At 44.2% G+C, this 17,836-nt stretch overlaps 1 protein-coding gene across 22 annotated transcripts in view; it reads left to right on the top strand.

The window, feature by feature from the left end:
- BACH1 (BTB domain and CNC homolog 1) overlaps positions 1–16,006 on the top strand; it is a 54,944-nt gene extending 38,938 nt beyond the window's left edge. For 20 of the 22 annotated variants that reach the window (XM_073362810.2, XM_073362765.2, XM_073362717.2 and 17 more), the window contains one exon: positions 603–16,006. In XM_073362810.2, the coding sequence (XP_073218911.1) occupies positions 603–1,061 (459 nt within the window). In that variant the 3' untranslated portion in view covers positions 1,062–16,006. The remainder of the gene's footprint in view (positions 1–602) is intronic. The other 2 variants (XR_012161173.2, XR_012161172.2) reach the window with 2 other exon arrangements.
- Positions 16,007–17,836: the final 1,830 nt, after the last annotated feature.

Genomic DNA, 17,836 nt, shown 5'->3' with positions numbered 1-17,836 from the left:
ATAAATTAAAATTAGTGCTGCCTCACAAATAGCATTTGAGGAATCACTAAGGTGATGGCATAAATTGTACAAGGGTGGAATTCTTCATTTGCAAGGCTTTTTTCATAGTTCAGTCTCCACATGACCACTATTCAGAACTTCTGTAGAGGAATTTGATTATAGATAGAATTGTGCAAAATAGTTCCGATGAAATATGACCTCAGAACTTCATTGTTTGGACTGATCTAAAAGATTAAATTCTAAAAGCCTGAAAAATGTTTTTCAGAAAATGTGAAATTATTTGAGAATGGACGTCTTTCACACATTGTCCTGGGATCACTTTTGAAACTTTAGCATTTTGTTCAGGTGAAAATAGTTTTTATTTAAATGTAAAAAGGTGGAGTTTTGCAAAGTTCAAATCAAAATCAGCTCTTTGCAAAAAAGCTACACTTGAGTCTGTTGCTTTTTATCATCACTTTAACATGTTATCTTTTTTCCAAGAAAAACAAAATACACATCTATTGGATTCAATATTTGTTTCAGCTTTGGTGAAGAGTAAAACTATACTTTTGATTTCAGAGCACTAAAATGTACAGAGTCAATAACCATGTGTCTCTTTGCAGCAAAATGAAAAGGCGAGCTTGCTAAAGGAGCGAGATCACATTTTGTCAACGTTGGGAGAGACAAAGCAGAATCTGACTGGACTTTGCCAGAAAGTATGTAAGGAAGCGGCATTGAGTCGTGAGCAAATACAGATACTTGCGAAGTATTCCACCTTGGATTGTCCACTTTCACTTTTAATTTCTGAGAGAGAACGAACGGCTCTTGATGGCAAGCCTGTGATCCCATTGTGTATAGAATTACCAAGTGGGCTTTCAGGTGCTGTGTCGGCCAGTGAACAGAGTTCTTGCTATCCATGTGTAAGAGGCACATCTGATACCACTTATAATCAAGTGCAGGAACTCTGTCCAATTTCTATGAAAACATCGGAGAAAACTTTACTTGTGGAACAATGTGGACAGAGTGGTGGTATCACAGATTTCTGTCAGCAGATGACTGACAAATGCACTACAGATGAATAAATCTGTTTTGTGATTGCCAACCTCAAACTTATGGGATTTAAAGTAAGGGTTTTAGCATTATTATAAAATGCCTTAAGTGAAGGGAAAGGCAAAACTTTATATTTTGCAAGTGCATTAACTAGTATCTGTCCATCTACATTACTCAGCAGATCTTTGGCTTTATTTTATGTAATTTCGGGGCATAATATTTTACATCACTCTAAGAAATGCGTCCATCTCTAAAAGCTTGTACGAGCGCTCAGCCCTTTAGTGCAAATAAATGGGATTACTTATAGTTGGATTAGGATACCAGCATCATGATGACTAGTGGAGTACTAGAACTACTTTCCTGATTTTGTGGCATCTCGACCCCAGATACTTTCAAAAATCTATTCTTGTTGTACAATGACTTGCTAGCAGATGATCTTATGCTTCCCTGTAAAATGTCTCATATGAGGGTCAGAAAACAAAGTATTTTGAAAGACTAGGATGGCTTATAAATGTTACAGTCATTGGGACCAGTGAGGATGTGTTTGAAAATAACTTTTAATCAGGTTACCTTTATGGGTAAACATAACTTTCAGTGCATTTTCAATGGCTTGTACTTTAATTCTAACCTTTTACAAGTATAAAAAGAAAATGAGCCAGTTGGGTTTTGTTCATTACTTATTTTGTAAAGAATAAACCCAATCTTTAAAATAAGACAAATGGGGGGAGGGGAGGAATAATCCCTGCTGTAGGGTTTTTTTGTTTCGCCTTGTGTTAGAGGCAAATTGCATACAAATATTCCCTCATTGCTTAGCTGCTGTTCTGATACCAGACATTTTAAGTACCGAACCTCACAATAGAAAAAAATTCACTTTGCTGGTTTACATAACAAAACATAGAAGAATCTTGTACAAGCCAATGGAATTCATTTTCTACCTCAGTGTACATTAACCTTTTTATGTTGGTGTGCATGTATGGAAGGTCATCTTTTGCTCCAATTGCGACTGTAAATATTGGCTTTGCAGGTTTATCTTATTTTATGGTGAGACAGAATTTTTGCCTCCAGGATACTAAAACATAACCCTTTCTGATAAGGTGCTTGATTTAAGCTCTCTCTATATAGGTAATTTAGCATTAATAAGATTTATATTATAAAAGTGTATTATGAACCATTGGCCAAATATAAAAGAGTTGACAAATCTCAACAGTACTTCTAATAACCATATGTAATACAAGTAAATACACTACCTCATATCCAGGTGATTTCAAGTTCATTCAGATCTATAGTGATAGATTTGTTTTTTCAAGACGAATTTTTTAGTGTTGCATAGCATTGTGATATGCAAGTTTAAAATAACTGAACTTTAGAAAAAAGTACTACTCCAATACAACTTGATGATGTGGGTTCTACTGGTTGTGGGTATCTTTTCCCTTCAGATTATTGAGAGGAGACTTTTTAAATGACTAGCATTTATATTTTGTGACTTTATAATGTATTTACTTATGAAGATCACGTGATGTCTTCTCCAGCAACCCACTAGCCCTCTTATCCCAATGCCCCATGATTAGTCAGTTTTGCCACCACATTTTTCTACTTACATTAACAACTTAGGGCCCTTTATATAACATTCTAAAGTAGGTCATATTCTAAAATGGCATAATACAATGAATTGAGACTAAATCATGGGTTTGCAACTTCATAGTCACATTTTTATCAATAGGAATGATCTATTTTTTAAAGCCATTTGGTTGGGCTATCTGGGGCTGGCCAGGGTCTTGCGAATATCTAGTGGGCCAAAACGACAACTGTTGGGACTGGGGGTCAGCAGTGACCACCACTTAAGTCCTAAGGCTAGAATAGCCACCACAGAGGTGTTGTGCTACATTGCTGCCACCTGTTCATAGGTTGGCGTCTGAATTCTATCCCACAAACCCTCAGGATTCCCAGTGCAAAACCAACAGCTCTGGTTTTGTGTGTAGTATGGTGAAATTCATCCTGTGTGCTTAAACTTCAACATTTTCTAATACCAGCCTGGTTTGAAAAGTTTGAGGTAGTTCATTGCCTAACCAGCTGCATCTAAATACATTTTTGATTATTTAATACAATAGACCTACAGGTTGCATGTGGACTTCTATAGGCTACATCATCAACTTGCTAAAGTTAAGAATGAATGGCAATTTTATGATATAGGATTCTCAGGTAAATATTGTTTCAGTTGAAATACTCAATTTTGAACTTGTAAAAATACTTTAAGGCATGTTTAAAAATACCTTTTAAATTTGTTGGGCAAGATATTGTAAAGCCTTATCAGTAAAATGGCATACAGCGTGTAAAAAAGTGAAATAATTACAACTGATTTTGTATCTTTCATAATCCAATATTTTCTAAAAATACAATAAAAGCCAATGTCCTTTCTAAAAAGGCTTCCATTTTATGTACATCTCTTGCAGTGCGAAGCTAATGTTTACTGTTACATTACTCATTTATTTAGTACTACTAAAATTGATCTCTGGAAACAGTAGCATCATTATTTATACAGTTTACAAACTCCTGAATAATACAATAGCAAATATTACGGAATTGGAATAAAGTTCCCAAAAGTTTGATATTCATTGTGTCCTGTGTTTTGAGGGTTTCCTGTGGACTTTTTAAAATAAGTTATGAATTTTGCTATTTGTTGGGGGTGGAGGGAGGAAAAAAGATGACTATCCTTAACATGTTGAAGAAATTCATTGTTCTTCTTTGAGTGCTGTCCCTGTGGGTGCTCCACTCTAGGTGTCTGTGTGTCTCGGTGCTGTTGATTGGAGATTTTCTGTAGCAGTGCCTGGTCAGGACACAGGCACTCAGTTGGTATCTCCCATCTCGTTGGAATCTTCCTGAGGGCCTGTATCCCGCACCCCCCTCAGTTACTTCTCAACCGTCTCTTCCCTAAAGATCTGCAGACCAAAGTGGAGGACCTCCCCTATGATAAAGACAAACTGTTTTCCAAAAAAAACACCAAACTACTTCACTCTATGAAAGATTTTAGAGCAACACTGCACGCCCTGGGTATTCACCCATTTTTTCCCAGGAGACAACGATACCAACCTTACCAAAGACCATGCACACAACAACATTTTCGGCCTCAACCCAAACCATATGACAAATAGGAATCGCTCTAGACCCCCTAAGCGCAGACAAAAATCAAGCTTAAGCAACCACCTCCCACTCATCTGGGAATAAACAATTTTCAAACGTTGGTCAAGAGTTTGTGCGACCACTCCTTGATTCCACAGCCTACTTACCCATTTGGCCACTGCCTCCAGAGTTTCAAACGTGCCCGGCAGCGTATTACACAGGATCGCTGGGTCCTCGAAATAGTTCAGTCCGGTTACTCTATCCCATTCATATCCTATTCTCCTACCCTTCCCCATCGCTCTTCAGGGACCCCTCTCACGAGCACCTACTTCGTGTAGAAGTGGCTCACCTTCTCCAGCTAGGTGCAGTGGAACCTGTGCCACCGCAACATTGAGGGAAAGGATTCTTCTCCCATTACTTCCTGACCCAGAAAAAGATCGGGGGATGGAGGCCTATATTAGATCTATGCCGACTGAACAAATTCTTGAGGATACAAAAATTCTAGATGGTCATACCGGGCACAATAATTCCTGCACTGGATCAAGGGGACTGGTTCACAGCCCTCAACCTACAGGACGCTTATTTTCATATATCAATTCATCCAGCTCACAGATGCTTCCTACAATTCACAGTCAGTCACGACCATTTTCAATACAGTTCTTCCTTTTGCCTCTCCTCAGCGCCAAGAGTGTTTTCCAAAACTCTAGCCATGGTCGTGGCTCACCTCCACAAACATGGAATCACGCTTTTCCCCTACCTGGACGATTGCCTCAAAGGCAACTCCTATGGTGAGACGCTTCAAGCTACCTGTTCGGCCATCTCCCTCTTTCACAGCCTAGGCCTCCAAATAAACATCCAAAAATCCACTCTGACACCTACACAACAGATTGAGTTCATCAGAGCTCATCTCGACTCAATCCAGAGCAGGGCCTCGTTCCCATATCACAGATTCCTCACTTATCATGTAGCTCATATGCATGTGCTCTATTTGTCCCAGGACACAGGCAAGAATCTGTCTACAGCTCCTTGGTCACATGGCAGCCACCACCTTCATGGTCCAGTATGCCAAGCTACACATGAGATGTCTTCAGGGCTGGCTCAATTCCAATTTCAAACCCAACAGACACACCTTAGGGACACTGCTAGCTCCTCCTCCCAATGTTCTAGCTTCCCTACATTGGTGGACAAGACCAGAAAACCACTGCACGGGGGTTTCCTTCCAGCAACGATCCCCAATGCTCATGCTCACCACGGACGCTTCCCTAATCAGTTGAGGAGTGCATCTAGGGGGACGCAGGGGACAAGGCCAGTGGTCTGCATCAGAGACGCACCTACCCATAATTCGCTCAGAGCAGTGAAGCAAAAATGCCTGCACTTTATGAGGGGAAGAAAGAACAAATCTTTTCGGGTCTTAACAGTCAACATAGCATGTATGTACTACATCAACAGACAAGAGGGAGCCCGATCACATTCCCTTTGCGTGGAAGCCATCTGACTATGGAATTGGTGCATACAACATCAAATACAAATCGTCGCTTCCTACCTACCAGGCTGCCACAACACTACTGCCGGCGCACTCGGCAGACACTTCTCAACAGAACATGAATGGGAACTGCATCCCACAATACTTCATCTCTTCTCCCTCTGGGGCACCCAGTCAGTAGAGCTCTTTGCCACATCCCAGAATCGAAAATGTCAGCAGTTTTGCTCCAGAGCGGGACTCGGGACTGCATCCCTAGGAGACGCGTTCCTCATCCCGTGGAACAACTCTCTCCTCTATGCCTTCCCACCAATCCCTCTGCTACACAGGGTTCTTTGGAAGATCGTAGACGAGGCCCGGGCCATCCTTATTGCCCCGGCTTGGCCGAGACAGACTTGGTATCCTTACCTACTCCGCATGTCCTCCCGTCATCCATGGGCTCTCCCAAACAGGCCAGATCTCCTTTCCCAGGACAACGGACTGGTTCTTCAACCCCAGCTCCACCTGACAGCCTGGTTCCTTCATGGTTCCAAACCCATGAACTAGCCTGTTCCGAGCAAGTCCAATACGTCCTTCTGCACAGTAGAAAAGACTCCACTCATAAAACTTATCTGCAGAAGTGGAAGCGTTTTGTCCTCTGGTGCTCACGTAATCACCTAACGCCCAATACGGTGACCTTCCCTAACATTCTAGACTACCTCCTGAGACTAAAACAGGACGGACTTTCACTCAGCTCCATCAAAGTACACCTGGCGGTGCTTACCACCTTCCACGACCAGTTAGAAGGTTATTCACTCTTTACTCTACCCCACCATAAAATGATTTCTCGCAGGCCTGCAAAATCTCTATCCTAAAATTTACCTAACGGCAGCTACATGGAATCTTAACCTCCATTCAAGCCTTTGGCTACCTCCTCTCTTCTCCATATGTCCATGAAGGTAGCTTTCTTAGTTGCAATAACATCAGCAAGGAGAGTAGGTGAAATAAGCACCCTGATGGCCCATCCTCCCTACACAATCTTCTCCAAAGACAAAGTCAGTCTGAGACCACATCCTAAATTTCTCCCTAAGGTGGTATCCACCTTCCACCTTAACCAACCGATATACTTACCTACTTTTTATCCCAAACCTCACAAGACTCCACACGAAGCATCCCTACATACTCTCTATGTCAGGCGAGCAATTGCCTTTTACTTAGATAGGACTAAGCCATTTCGTAAATCTCCACAACTTTGTCTCCATCACCGAAAGATTGAAAGGTACTGCTCTCTCTAAACAACATCTGTTCAAGTGGATCTCTGACTGCATCAGATCCTCTTAACGTATTCAAAATATTCAACTGCCCAAAGGCATTAGAACTCATTCCACTCGAGCTGTCTCAACATCCGTTGCCTTCCTACATAACGTACCCATTTCTGACATCTTTAGAGCGGCTACATGGTCATCTGAACACGTTTGCCAAACACTGTGCTATCACACAAGATACCATGGCAGACACCACACTAGGCCATACAGTACTCTACAGTACTCACTGCCGCATCTCCAAAGTCCCACCGACCATAGTGGGTACTGCTACACTTTCACCTAGAGTGGAGCACCCACAGGGACAGCACTTGAAGAAGAAGGGGAAGTTACTCACTTTGCAGTAACTGAAGGTCTTAGAGATGTGTCCCTGTGGGTGCTCCACTCCCCATCCTCCTCCCCTCTACTTTGATGTACTAGTATAATCACTCCACGGCAGAGAAGGAACTGAGGGGGGTGCGGGATGCAGGCGCTCAGGAAGATTCTAACGAGACAGGAGATACCAACTGAGCGCCTGTGACCCGACCAGGCACTGCTACTGAAAATCTCCGATCAACGCAATGCAATTTGAACAGTGGAATATAAGTTTACACTCACACTTCAAAATGTAAGTAAGAATACTTCGAGTGCTTGTTCAGGTCTATTCCATTTTAGGTGTGAGCACACCCACGTGTGCAACCGGAGTTTTTTGCCTAAGTGATATCCATAGGGTCAGATGTAGTGTCCCCTTGAGTGCCACACCCATGTACTAATATATAGGCACCACTGACCCTACCCCCTCTTTTCTTTCTTACTGCCCGTAACGGTTGGTCGGAGTGCCTTGTCTTACAATCGCAAGAGCATTAGCGGTTCTTCAATAGCCCATTGTGTTTTTCTTTGTATATAGTTTAGCCTTTAAGTTAAGCATTTGGTAGTTAGTCCTGGCTGCGCCTTCACCCTGGAGCGGGGTATGCCCCCCCCTCTCCCGGCTTCAAACCATGCTTGTCCTGCAGTAGGCCACTGCCTATTAGTAACTTTCATGACAGTTGTCTGAAGTGCTTGAGGGAGGCCCAGAGGAAGGACAAGTGCAGAAATCTGTAAGAACTTTTGCTCTAGAACCCAAAAGGAGCAGGATAGCCGCTTGAGGGTCCTCCTCGTGGATGCTGCGCTTCATCCTGTGTCAGAGCCTTCCCGCTCAGATCCCACGGTGAGCATCTTGGCATCTGTGCAGAGCACGTCGCCAGCACCGTTCCCCTCGCTGATGCAAAAGAAAAGGAGCCCTCCAGCACTGGAAGGGAAAGGGACCTCTGTCAAAGGACCTACATCAGGCCCTGTGTCCAACCTGGGGCTTCATAGGAGTACTGCTGAGGTCAGAACCCCCAGCCTGGCCAGGGATCTGCCTCTGACTCCCAGGAGCATCAGGAGACCACAGCTTCTCCTAGGGCCCTCATTGCCCAAAGCAGCCCCAGTGGCTAAAGAACAAGCAGGTCATCCAACACTGTGCCAGGTGCCGGACTTGGCTAAGGCCCCAACACCTAAGGGCAAGCTGGTCATCAGACTGCCTCACAGGGCAGTGGAGCACCCTCAGTCCCTGGACTGCAGGTGTAGATCCCAGTCTCCAAGGCCTGGGACCCTGGCATCACATTCCTGGTCTCCAGTCAGAAGACTGAGGTCCCCGATGCAGCGCTCTCCCACCACGAGACCTGGGACACTAGAGTCAAGGCACCTGTCCCCATACCGCCAGTCCCAGCAAGCTTCTTACCAAAGATTTGCCACCACACAAGTCACCCTCTGCCAGATGGTCTCCCAGTTGTCGTTGTCATCGTCATCTCCAGAACAAAGCCCTCCTGACGACGTCAAGGAGCACCAGGCCCTCCTTAAGAAGGTGGCTACCAACTTGAACTTAAAGTGAGGAAGTTAGAGGAATCCAATGCTCTCTTTAACATTATGTCTTCCTCCACCCTGGCCTGGGTCGTGCTGCCCATCCACCCAGGGGTCCTTAAGATTGCCAAATCACTGTGGCAAACCTCATCTTTGACTCTGCCTACTACTTTTCCGCCTTCTTAAAAGTATTACATCCATACAAAAGGATTAGAATATCTGTATACACACCTTCCAGCGGCGTCACTGGTTATGTCTGCTGTTAATGAAAGGGAGAGGCAGGGCCAAGTCAGTGGCACACCAAAAAACAAAGACTCTGAGACTGGACTTATTTGGCAAAAAGATTTATTCGATGGCAAGCCTGCAATTTTGGGTGTCTAACCACCAGGCCCTGTTAGGCAGGTACAATTTTAACCTTTGAGACTCCCTTAACAAATTTAAGGAAGCCTTCCCGCAGGAGCAAGCTCAGAATTTCACCTTTTTGGTGGACGAAGGCACAGCAGTGGCAAGGTGGGCCCTTCAGATGGCCTGGGACATCGCTGAGTCAGCGGACAGGGTGGTCGCCCCTGCAGGGGCCATGAGGCACAGCTCCTGGTTGCAGTCCTCTGGGTTGTTCCAGGAGATGCAGGCCACTATTCAGGACCTCCCATTTGAAGTGATGGGGCTCTTCTCTGAGCTCATGGACTTGACACTCCATGGCCTTAGACTCCTGTGTACCCTCCGCTCCTTGGACCTCCATACTCTTCAGCAGGCCAGGAAGCCATTCCACCCCCCTGCCTCCTCAGTCTCCACAGTCTAGGTCCTGGGGGACTCCCTGGCTGGGCACCTACAGGAGGAAGAATAGAGATACGGTCCAAGCGGCAACACCCGTTGTCGTCTTCGTCTGCTCAGCCTGGGCCTTCCAAAAGCCAAGGAGGCCAGAAGTTGGGTGCGCTCGAGGACAACGCCCCAGTTACCTCCCAGGATCCACCCTCCCATTCTTTCCTCAACTGCCTTTGTCTCTTCTGGTTGACCTAGTCTTTGCTGACCTTGGACAGTTGGGTGCTCAAGTTACTCTCTGCAGTTCGTGGCCAACCTCTCCTTCCCAACCCCCTTTCCCCATCACTCTTCAGGGACCCCTCTCACGAACAACTCCTCATCCAAGAGTTTGAGAACCTCCTGCACCTTGGGACGGTGGAGGAGGTCCCTCAAGACATGAAAAGAAAGGGGTTCTACTCCTGCTACTTCCTGATCCCGAAAGCAAAAGGGGGCCTCAGACCTATCTTGGACCTGTCATCTCAACAAGTCTCTCAAGAAGTTGGAGGCCAGGAGGACCTTGCGAAACTTCATCATCCCCTCCCTGGATCCGGGAGACTAGTACACTGCCCTCGACTTGAAGGACGCAAATTTCCATTTTTCTGTGGTACAGGTGCTTCCTTTGTGTTATGCTAGGCCAACCCCATTTCCAGTGCATGGCATTGCCACTAGGTCTCTCTGCAGCCCCTAGAGTGTTCACTAAGTGCATAGTACCACTGGCCACTTACCTGAGGCGCTGAGGTGTTCAAATTTACACCTACCTCGACAACTGGCTAATGAAGGGTCAGTCCCAGGAGCAGGTGCGGCAGCATCTTGATCTGCTTTGTTACACCTGTCGCAACCTGGGGCTGTTAATGAGAAAGTCGACGTTAAGTCTAGTGCAACACAGAATTCATTCAAGCAGTCCTCTACTTTAGTCAGGCCAGAGCCTTCCTCCCCGAGGCTTGGATCCAAGCCATGGCGGACCTCATCTCATGCATACAACCTCTCACCACCGCTTACATGTGCCTGCAATTATTGGGCCATATGGAAGCTTGCACTCATGTGGTCTGACATGTGTGGCTCCATCTTAGGCCCCTGCAGGCATGGCTGGCATCTGTCTTCATACCTAACAGACTCAGCATGGACCGGGTAGTCTGTCCGGGACTACTGTCATCACTCACTTGGTTGCAGAATCCTGCCTTGGTGTTGGGGGAAGTTCCTTTTGCAGCTCTGTGCCCCTCGGTGACCATAGTCTCTGATGCTTCGGACCTGGGGTGGGGAGCCCACCTGGGCGATCTCAGCATGCAAGGCTGTTGGTCAAGTTATGATTGTTCCCTACATATCAATGTCAGGGAGTTCAGAGTGGTTTGCCTGACCCTCCAAGCCGTCCTACCTCACATAAAAAGCGGAGTGGTCCAGGTCCTGACGGACAATACAACAGCTACGTTCTATATCAACAAGCAAGGTGGAGCCAGATCATCTGCCCTTTGCCAAGAAGCGCTCAGGCTCTGGGACTTCTGTGTACAACACAGCATCCATCTCGTAGCTGCACCTCTCACTGGGGCCAGGAACACTTTTTGGCAGATCGCCTCAGCAGGACCTTCTCATCTCACCAGTGGTCCCTTCATCCAGAAGTGGTCAGCATCAGCGTGCAACTGTGACAGAATTACTTGAACACAAGGTCCCTTAAACAAACAAGTTGAGGCGCTAATGTCATAAGTGGTGGTAGGAGTAAACTAAAAACCAATATCGGATCCAGAATTTTTATGGAATTAAAGTACAATCCATTATCGCTCTAGCAATACAGACCACCCACAGGCAAAGCTGAGGCCTTTGATTTACTTTGGAATCATGTGATATAATTTTTTTAAAAGGCTTGGTATAACAAATGGACTCTAGCTAATTCTGATGTTTGTTAAAACTGTAGCAAAACATACTGATTAATGGGCAAAATAAATTATTCAATTTCCCAGCAGGTTATCTAGTGGAATATTAAATTAGTGGTACTTCAAATATTGCAAATTCTATAAAATGTTGTAACTTCTAGGTTCTTTTTTGGGACTACATCAAATATGCAACTTTTCATTTTGTATTGCATTTGTAATAATTTTTCCTTCCTTAAACATTAAATGCAGTCTGTTATGAAAAATTAGATGCCCCACAGTGTGTAGATGTGACTTGCGCAATTCTAGTTAAAGGATCTGTGTCTTTGTGCAGTTCATAGCTATAGTTTGTATCACACCTTAATTCAGTTGTTAGTAAAGGATCTGATTCTGTCATCCCCCTCCCTGCCCATGGAACCATTAAATGTAAGGGGACTTTCTTCCACTGAAGATGTGCAGGACTGGCCCACAGAGGTATGTGCTTTGTTTAATCTGTATCATGACTTCATTGGGATTGTAATCCTAATTCTAAACTGTGGATTCTTTAAAGGAAAAAAGACTACAGATTCTTGGGGGGAAAAAGTCAGTTATAAACTCAATTTATTACTTTCTCCTGGTTATTTGTCAAATTTATTTCACTAGAAAAGCATTTAGTATAAACGTAAAAAATTAAAAGCCTCACTTCAACCTATGGGCATAATTCTTATTTAATATATAAATGCTTTAAAGCAACATTGGTGAAGTGTCCATTCAGTATATTTAAATATAATCAGTGTATTTTCAGCAATTTAAAATTTCACTGGAAAAGATTTTTCAGTTCCATCTGTAATGATTCAACTGTTGTCACAGACATTTCCCTCTAGAGACAACTGCATCACCCTGTCTTGATTCCTAGAATACGTGATGTTTATTGCCTTGCTTTATTCTAGATGCTTCCTGCCTTTGTACCAGACAAAAAGAAACACCTGAAGAAAATTGTCTAGCAAACCTGACCAAAAACTAGTACATAAAATAAGGCTTCAGTGTTAAACGCACTGATGTATCTATATGCATATTTATAGAGTTCCATTCCCCATAATACATGAGTTACTAGATTCTTCCATATCGTGAGAGACTGCCTAATGGACATGTCCCTCCCATTCACCATTGGATAGACTACTTCCCCTCCTATTTGCAATTATAACACTGGAAATTGCACCACTTGTTTACTTCCCTTCATTATAAGCAAATATTTACAATTAATAAACATTGAACGGGGATTCAGTATCTTCTTCCTGATCATCCATAAAAGTCAAAACTGGATCATAGCAGCAATTACAGTAAACACAGTTGGAGGCAGGGAGGAATTCAGTCTAAGAAAATCCCATTGATCATGATGAGTAAAAACTCAGGGTATGTCTACACTACGAAATTAGTAAAATTACGATTTTATAGAAGTCTATTTTTAGAAATTGATTTTATACAGCCGATTGCATATGTTCACAAAGCTCATTAAGTCGGCGGAGTGCCTCCTCACTACCGTGGCTAGCATCGACTTATGGAGCAGTGCACTGTGGGTAGCTATCCCACATTTCCCGCAGTCTCTGCCGTCCTTTGGAATTCTGGGTTAAGCTCCCAGTGTCTGATGGGGCAAAAACATTTTTGCGGGTGGTTTTGGGTACACGTCGTCAGTCGCCCCTCCCTCCATGAAAGCAACAGCAGACAACTGTTTCATGCCTTTTTTCCGTGCAGACGCCATACCATGACAAGCACTGAGCCCGCTCAGCTCACCGTCACCGTGGCTGTTGTGTCCTGGGTGCTGCTGTCAGCAGACGGTGCAGTAGGTCTGCTAACCGTTGTCATCCACCGCTTCTGCTGCAACTCTGCTCTCCTGCAGACACCATACCATGGCAAGCATGGAGTCCGAGCTCACCGTCACCGCTGTTGTTGTGAGCATTGGTAAACACCTCGCACATTATTCTGGAGTATATGCAGAACCAGGCTAAGAGACACCAGCATGAGGAGGATTTTGATGAGGACATGGACACAGACATTCCTGAAAGCATGGGCTCTGGCAATTGAGACATCATGGCGGCAGTGGGGCTGGTTGATAAAGTGGAATACCAATTCTGGGCCCGGCAAACAAGCACAGACTGGTGGGACCGCATAGTGTTGTGGGTATGGGATGATTCATAGTGGCCGTGAAACTTTCACATGCGTAAGGCCACTTTCCTGGAACTCTGAGTTGCTTTCCCCCGCCCTGAAGCACAGGAATACCAAGATGAAAGCTGCCCTAACAGTTGAGAAGTGAGTGGTGATAGCCCTATAGAAGCTTGCAATGCCTGACTGGAACCGGTCAGTCAGGAATCAGTTTGGAGTGGGCAAGTCTACTGTGGGGGCTGCTGTGATCCAAGTAGCCAATGCAATCATTGACGTTCTGCTATCAAGAGTAGTGACTCTGGGAAATGTGCAGGTCATAGTGGATGGCTTTGCTGCAAAGGGGTTCCCTAACTGTGGTGGGGCGATAGATGGAATGTACTGGTTGGCAAGGTGGGGATATGCATAAACTGCAAGGGGTACTTCTCAATGGTGCTGTAAGCACTGGTGGATCACAAGGGACGTTTCACCAACATTAATGTGGGATGGCTGGGAAAGGTGCATGACGCTTGCATATTTAGGAACTCCGGGCTGTTCAAACAACTGCAAGAAGGGACTTACTTCCTAGACCACAAAATTACCATTGGGAATGTTGAAATGTCAATAGTTATCCTTGGGGACCTAGCCTACCCATTGCTCCCATGGCTCATGCTGCCTTACTCAGGCAGCCTGGACACTAGTAAGGAGCAGTTCAACTATAGGCTGAGCAAGTGCAGAATGGTGGTAGAATGTGCCTTTGGACGTTTAAAAGCTCGTTGGCGCTGTTTGCTGACTAGGTTAGACCTCAGCACAAGCAACATTCCCATTGTTTTTGCTGCTTGCTGTGTGCTGCTTGCTCTCCCCCGCCCCGCGTTCTTGGGCATCTGGGTGAGGAGAATATGGAATTTGGGAAGGAGGTCAGGCAGTTATACAATGGATGCAGCAGGGGTCTGTGCTCCTGGTGGCTTTCCTACAGCTCCACTAGACACTTCATCATGTCAGTTTGCTCCCCCATTAGCCTCAGCATCGCCTCCTGCCTCTGCTCTTCACACTCACTTAATGCTTTCCTGGCCTAACACTGAATGCCTCCATGTATTAAGCTATGCCCTATCAGTGTGGGAAGACTGCTTGGAAAACATGTCATTGTGAATGCGTTGTTTTTTTTCTACTTCTAATCTGCGATAACCTCAGGGATGGAGATGATAGGAGGACCAGAGCAACATTTGCACCTGGGGAGGGGGAGATAAAAAGGGACAGTAAAATTTAAGATGATACATTTCTGAGAACAAAAGGGAGACTTTCACAGTGAATCAGGCAATTCACAGCAGATAGCACATGTGCTTTAGGTACAAGGTCACATTTTGCCTTTTATATTGAGTGCCTGCCGGTATGGTGACACATCACACATGGCTGGGCAGCAGAATTCAGTTTCCAGGGAGCTATGGTAAGGCACAGGGTAAGCAGGGTTGGCTTCTTACACATAATATGTGGGAATGGTTTCAAACTGCACCCCCATCCTTTCCCATAGCAAGCAACAATTTATCACATTTAAAAGGAGGGGTTGTGGTTTTTGGGTGGATATGCAGCAGACACCTTCCCCCACCCCACCGCATAGCTATCCTCTGGGATGAGCCCTTCACCCCTACCGCATGGCTATTCTCTGGGATAATCCCTTTTAGCCAAGCACAAACAGCCCAGTGTGAATGGGGTAAATCAAACATTAAAACACTATTGTTTTTAAACTCTGTACTGTTGTTACAAATGTGCACTCATCAGAGCTGCTTTCTCTGGCTTCAGGGTCGGGGATCCCGCCTTCAGAGGATATTGAGTCCAGCGTGATGAAAAGGTCCTGGCTGCCGGGGAGAATGGATTCACCGCTTGCCTGCTGCGCATTCTCCTTCTCCTCATCCACAAAATATTCCTCCCTGTTGCGTGGGACTGTCCCCTTGCAGGTGTCCACAGACAGTGGTGTGGTAGTGGTAGGGTCCCCCCCACTAGAATGCCATGTAGCTGATCATAGAAGCAGCCTGTATGGGGGTGTGACCCGGAGTGCCCGTTTGCCTCCTTTGTCTTTTGGTAGGCTTGCCTGAGCTCTTTAACTTTCATGCAGCACTGCTGTGTGTCCCTGCTGTAGCCTCTCTCCAACATGTCCTGTGCGATTTTGGCATATATATAATATAAGCACATCTTTTGGTCAGCATTCAGCCTGCACAGATACTTCTCCCCATACAGCAGTCAGATCCAGTGTCTCCCCTTCGGTCCATGCTGGAGCTTGTTCGCGAATCTGGGACTGCATGGTCACCTCTGCTGCTGAGCTCGCCACGCTGGATGTTGGGAAACAAGGGATGTTGTGGAAATGAAAAGCCTTACTTAATATTTTACATTTCAGGTGCTCTAGCTGGTTTTCCTTTTCCTGTATCTTTAATAAAGATATTATTTATTGATATTTTTATTGATGTTTTCCATGGGACTAAGCAGCCTTAGGGGTGTGTCTGTGGGGATGGGGCGAGGGGAAGAGGTGTCACACCATCACCACCGTTTTGTGAATCTGCTCAGCAGTTTATTTAAGCTTGAAGTAGACTCTCCATTTTCTTTTTTAAACTATAGATGGCAGCACACTACTACACACTAACTTATAGCTGAGCAGAGAATTCATTTATAAAATTAGCAAATAAAGTTTTCTTAAAAAAAAAGTCAATCACATTTATTCATATACAGTCAAGTGATTTCAGCCTGCAGCCTCTGCTTCCATAAAATTAGATTTAACACTTTTAAACATAGCTTGTTCTGTTCAGCAGATTAGTAATACATCTGAAGCATTCAGAAGACTCATGTTATTGCCATTTTAGTCAACTGGCAATTTCTAAAAGCTTAGACTACCCTTTTAATTGTTTTTAGAAGCCACCTGCAATTTTTAGGACTATTAAAGGTAGAAAAAAACAAAGTACATAATTAGGTAAAAACACAGGGGAATAACTTATAATGTACTGCAGTTTGTGTATACTGCACATCTCTGCTTAAAATTGGATAGAAAGTATGTTAAAAGCTTTTCTTAGGTCCCAATCAGACTACTCACATGCTTAAAGTGAAACAGATGCTTACGTGCTTTGCTGGATGAGAGCCTTAAAGTCCATATAAGAATGGAAATATCACACAGTTTGAAAATCAAACAAGAAACTTCCAAACATTCTTAGGCTTGATCCTATTCTCATCTACACCATGGTAACATTGCTTGTAGTTTAGAAATTTGTGATCATGCTAGTGTACACATACAACACAGTGATGTGCGAAACAGGCTTTTAAAGCCCCTTGCTAAAATTCCACCAAGAAAGGGAAGGGAGGGCGACTTTACCTCCTTCCAGGATACTGCTAAATAATCTTTGCCAAAGATGACTTATCTTTGTTCTTCAGAAGCAGATCCAGAAGACCAAATATATCATCTTTTGGAATGTGCTAGGTTACATCATGGGGCAGGTATTTTAAAAACCAAGGCCTTGGAGAAGAGATTACCACTTCTCATATTACATAAATTGAGTACTCTGCTATACTCTCCATATATGCCAGCAATGAAGTATAAACAAAGTGCAGATGAATAGAAACTTTGTCAGGTGATTTTTGCCTCCATCCTTAGTTATTGAAGGTCCCCATGGTTACTCCCTCTTTAGTTATGAAGATAAACCATTTTTGTTTAAACAAGAAAACAGATCTTCCTATCCCTCCCTCATATGCTTGGGGAAGTTGTACATTTTTCCCTATTCTCTTGTTGTTTGTTTTTTACTGTAGGATTAATGCATTCTCCTGCCCCAAACTCAATGTGATTACACCTCTTAACAAGCATTGCAGTATATGGGGTTAATCACAGACTTAAAGGAGACCATTTAGGGGGACCCTCTTGTTAAAACAGCAGCAGCAGCACATTGCTGAAATAATGTGTATGCCTTTGAATCTGAAAGAAGCAATGAACTCTGAGTCTGGCACCACAGTCTTGCATTTTCTAAATTCAAATGATTGATACTAATCTGTGGGTTTTTTAAACAGAAGCCAGAGTAAAGTTAATAATTGAGGCTTCATTAGACACAATGTGATAAATTCTGTGAAGCAGAGCTTTGGGCTCATTATAAATGCTTCATTAATTGCAAATGAAGTGGGAGGGGATACAAATGTTCCACTGGTATCAGATGAGCCTTTCTAATTATTTGGGGCATTCAGTGATTTGAAACCAAGTCCTAGATATATGGGAAATTCTTTATTAGGATATTTATCTTCAAGGACAG

This window comes from Lepidochelys kempii, chromosome 1, assembly GCF_965140285.1.
Source record: "Lepidochelys kempii isolate rLepKem1 chromosome 1, rLepKem1.hap1, whole genome shotgun sequence".
Taxonomy (NCBI): domain Eukaryota; kingdom Metazoa; phylum Chordata; order Testudines; family Cheloniidae; genus Lepidochelys; species Lepidochelys kempii.
This window is presented reverse-complemented; position numbering and strand designations above follow the sequence as displayed.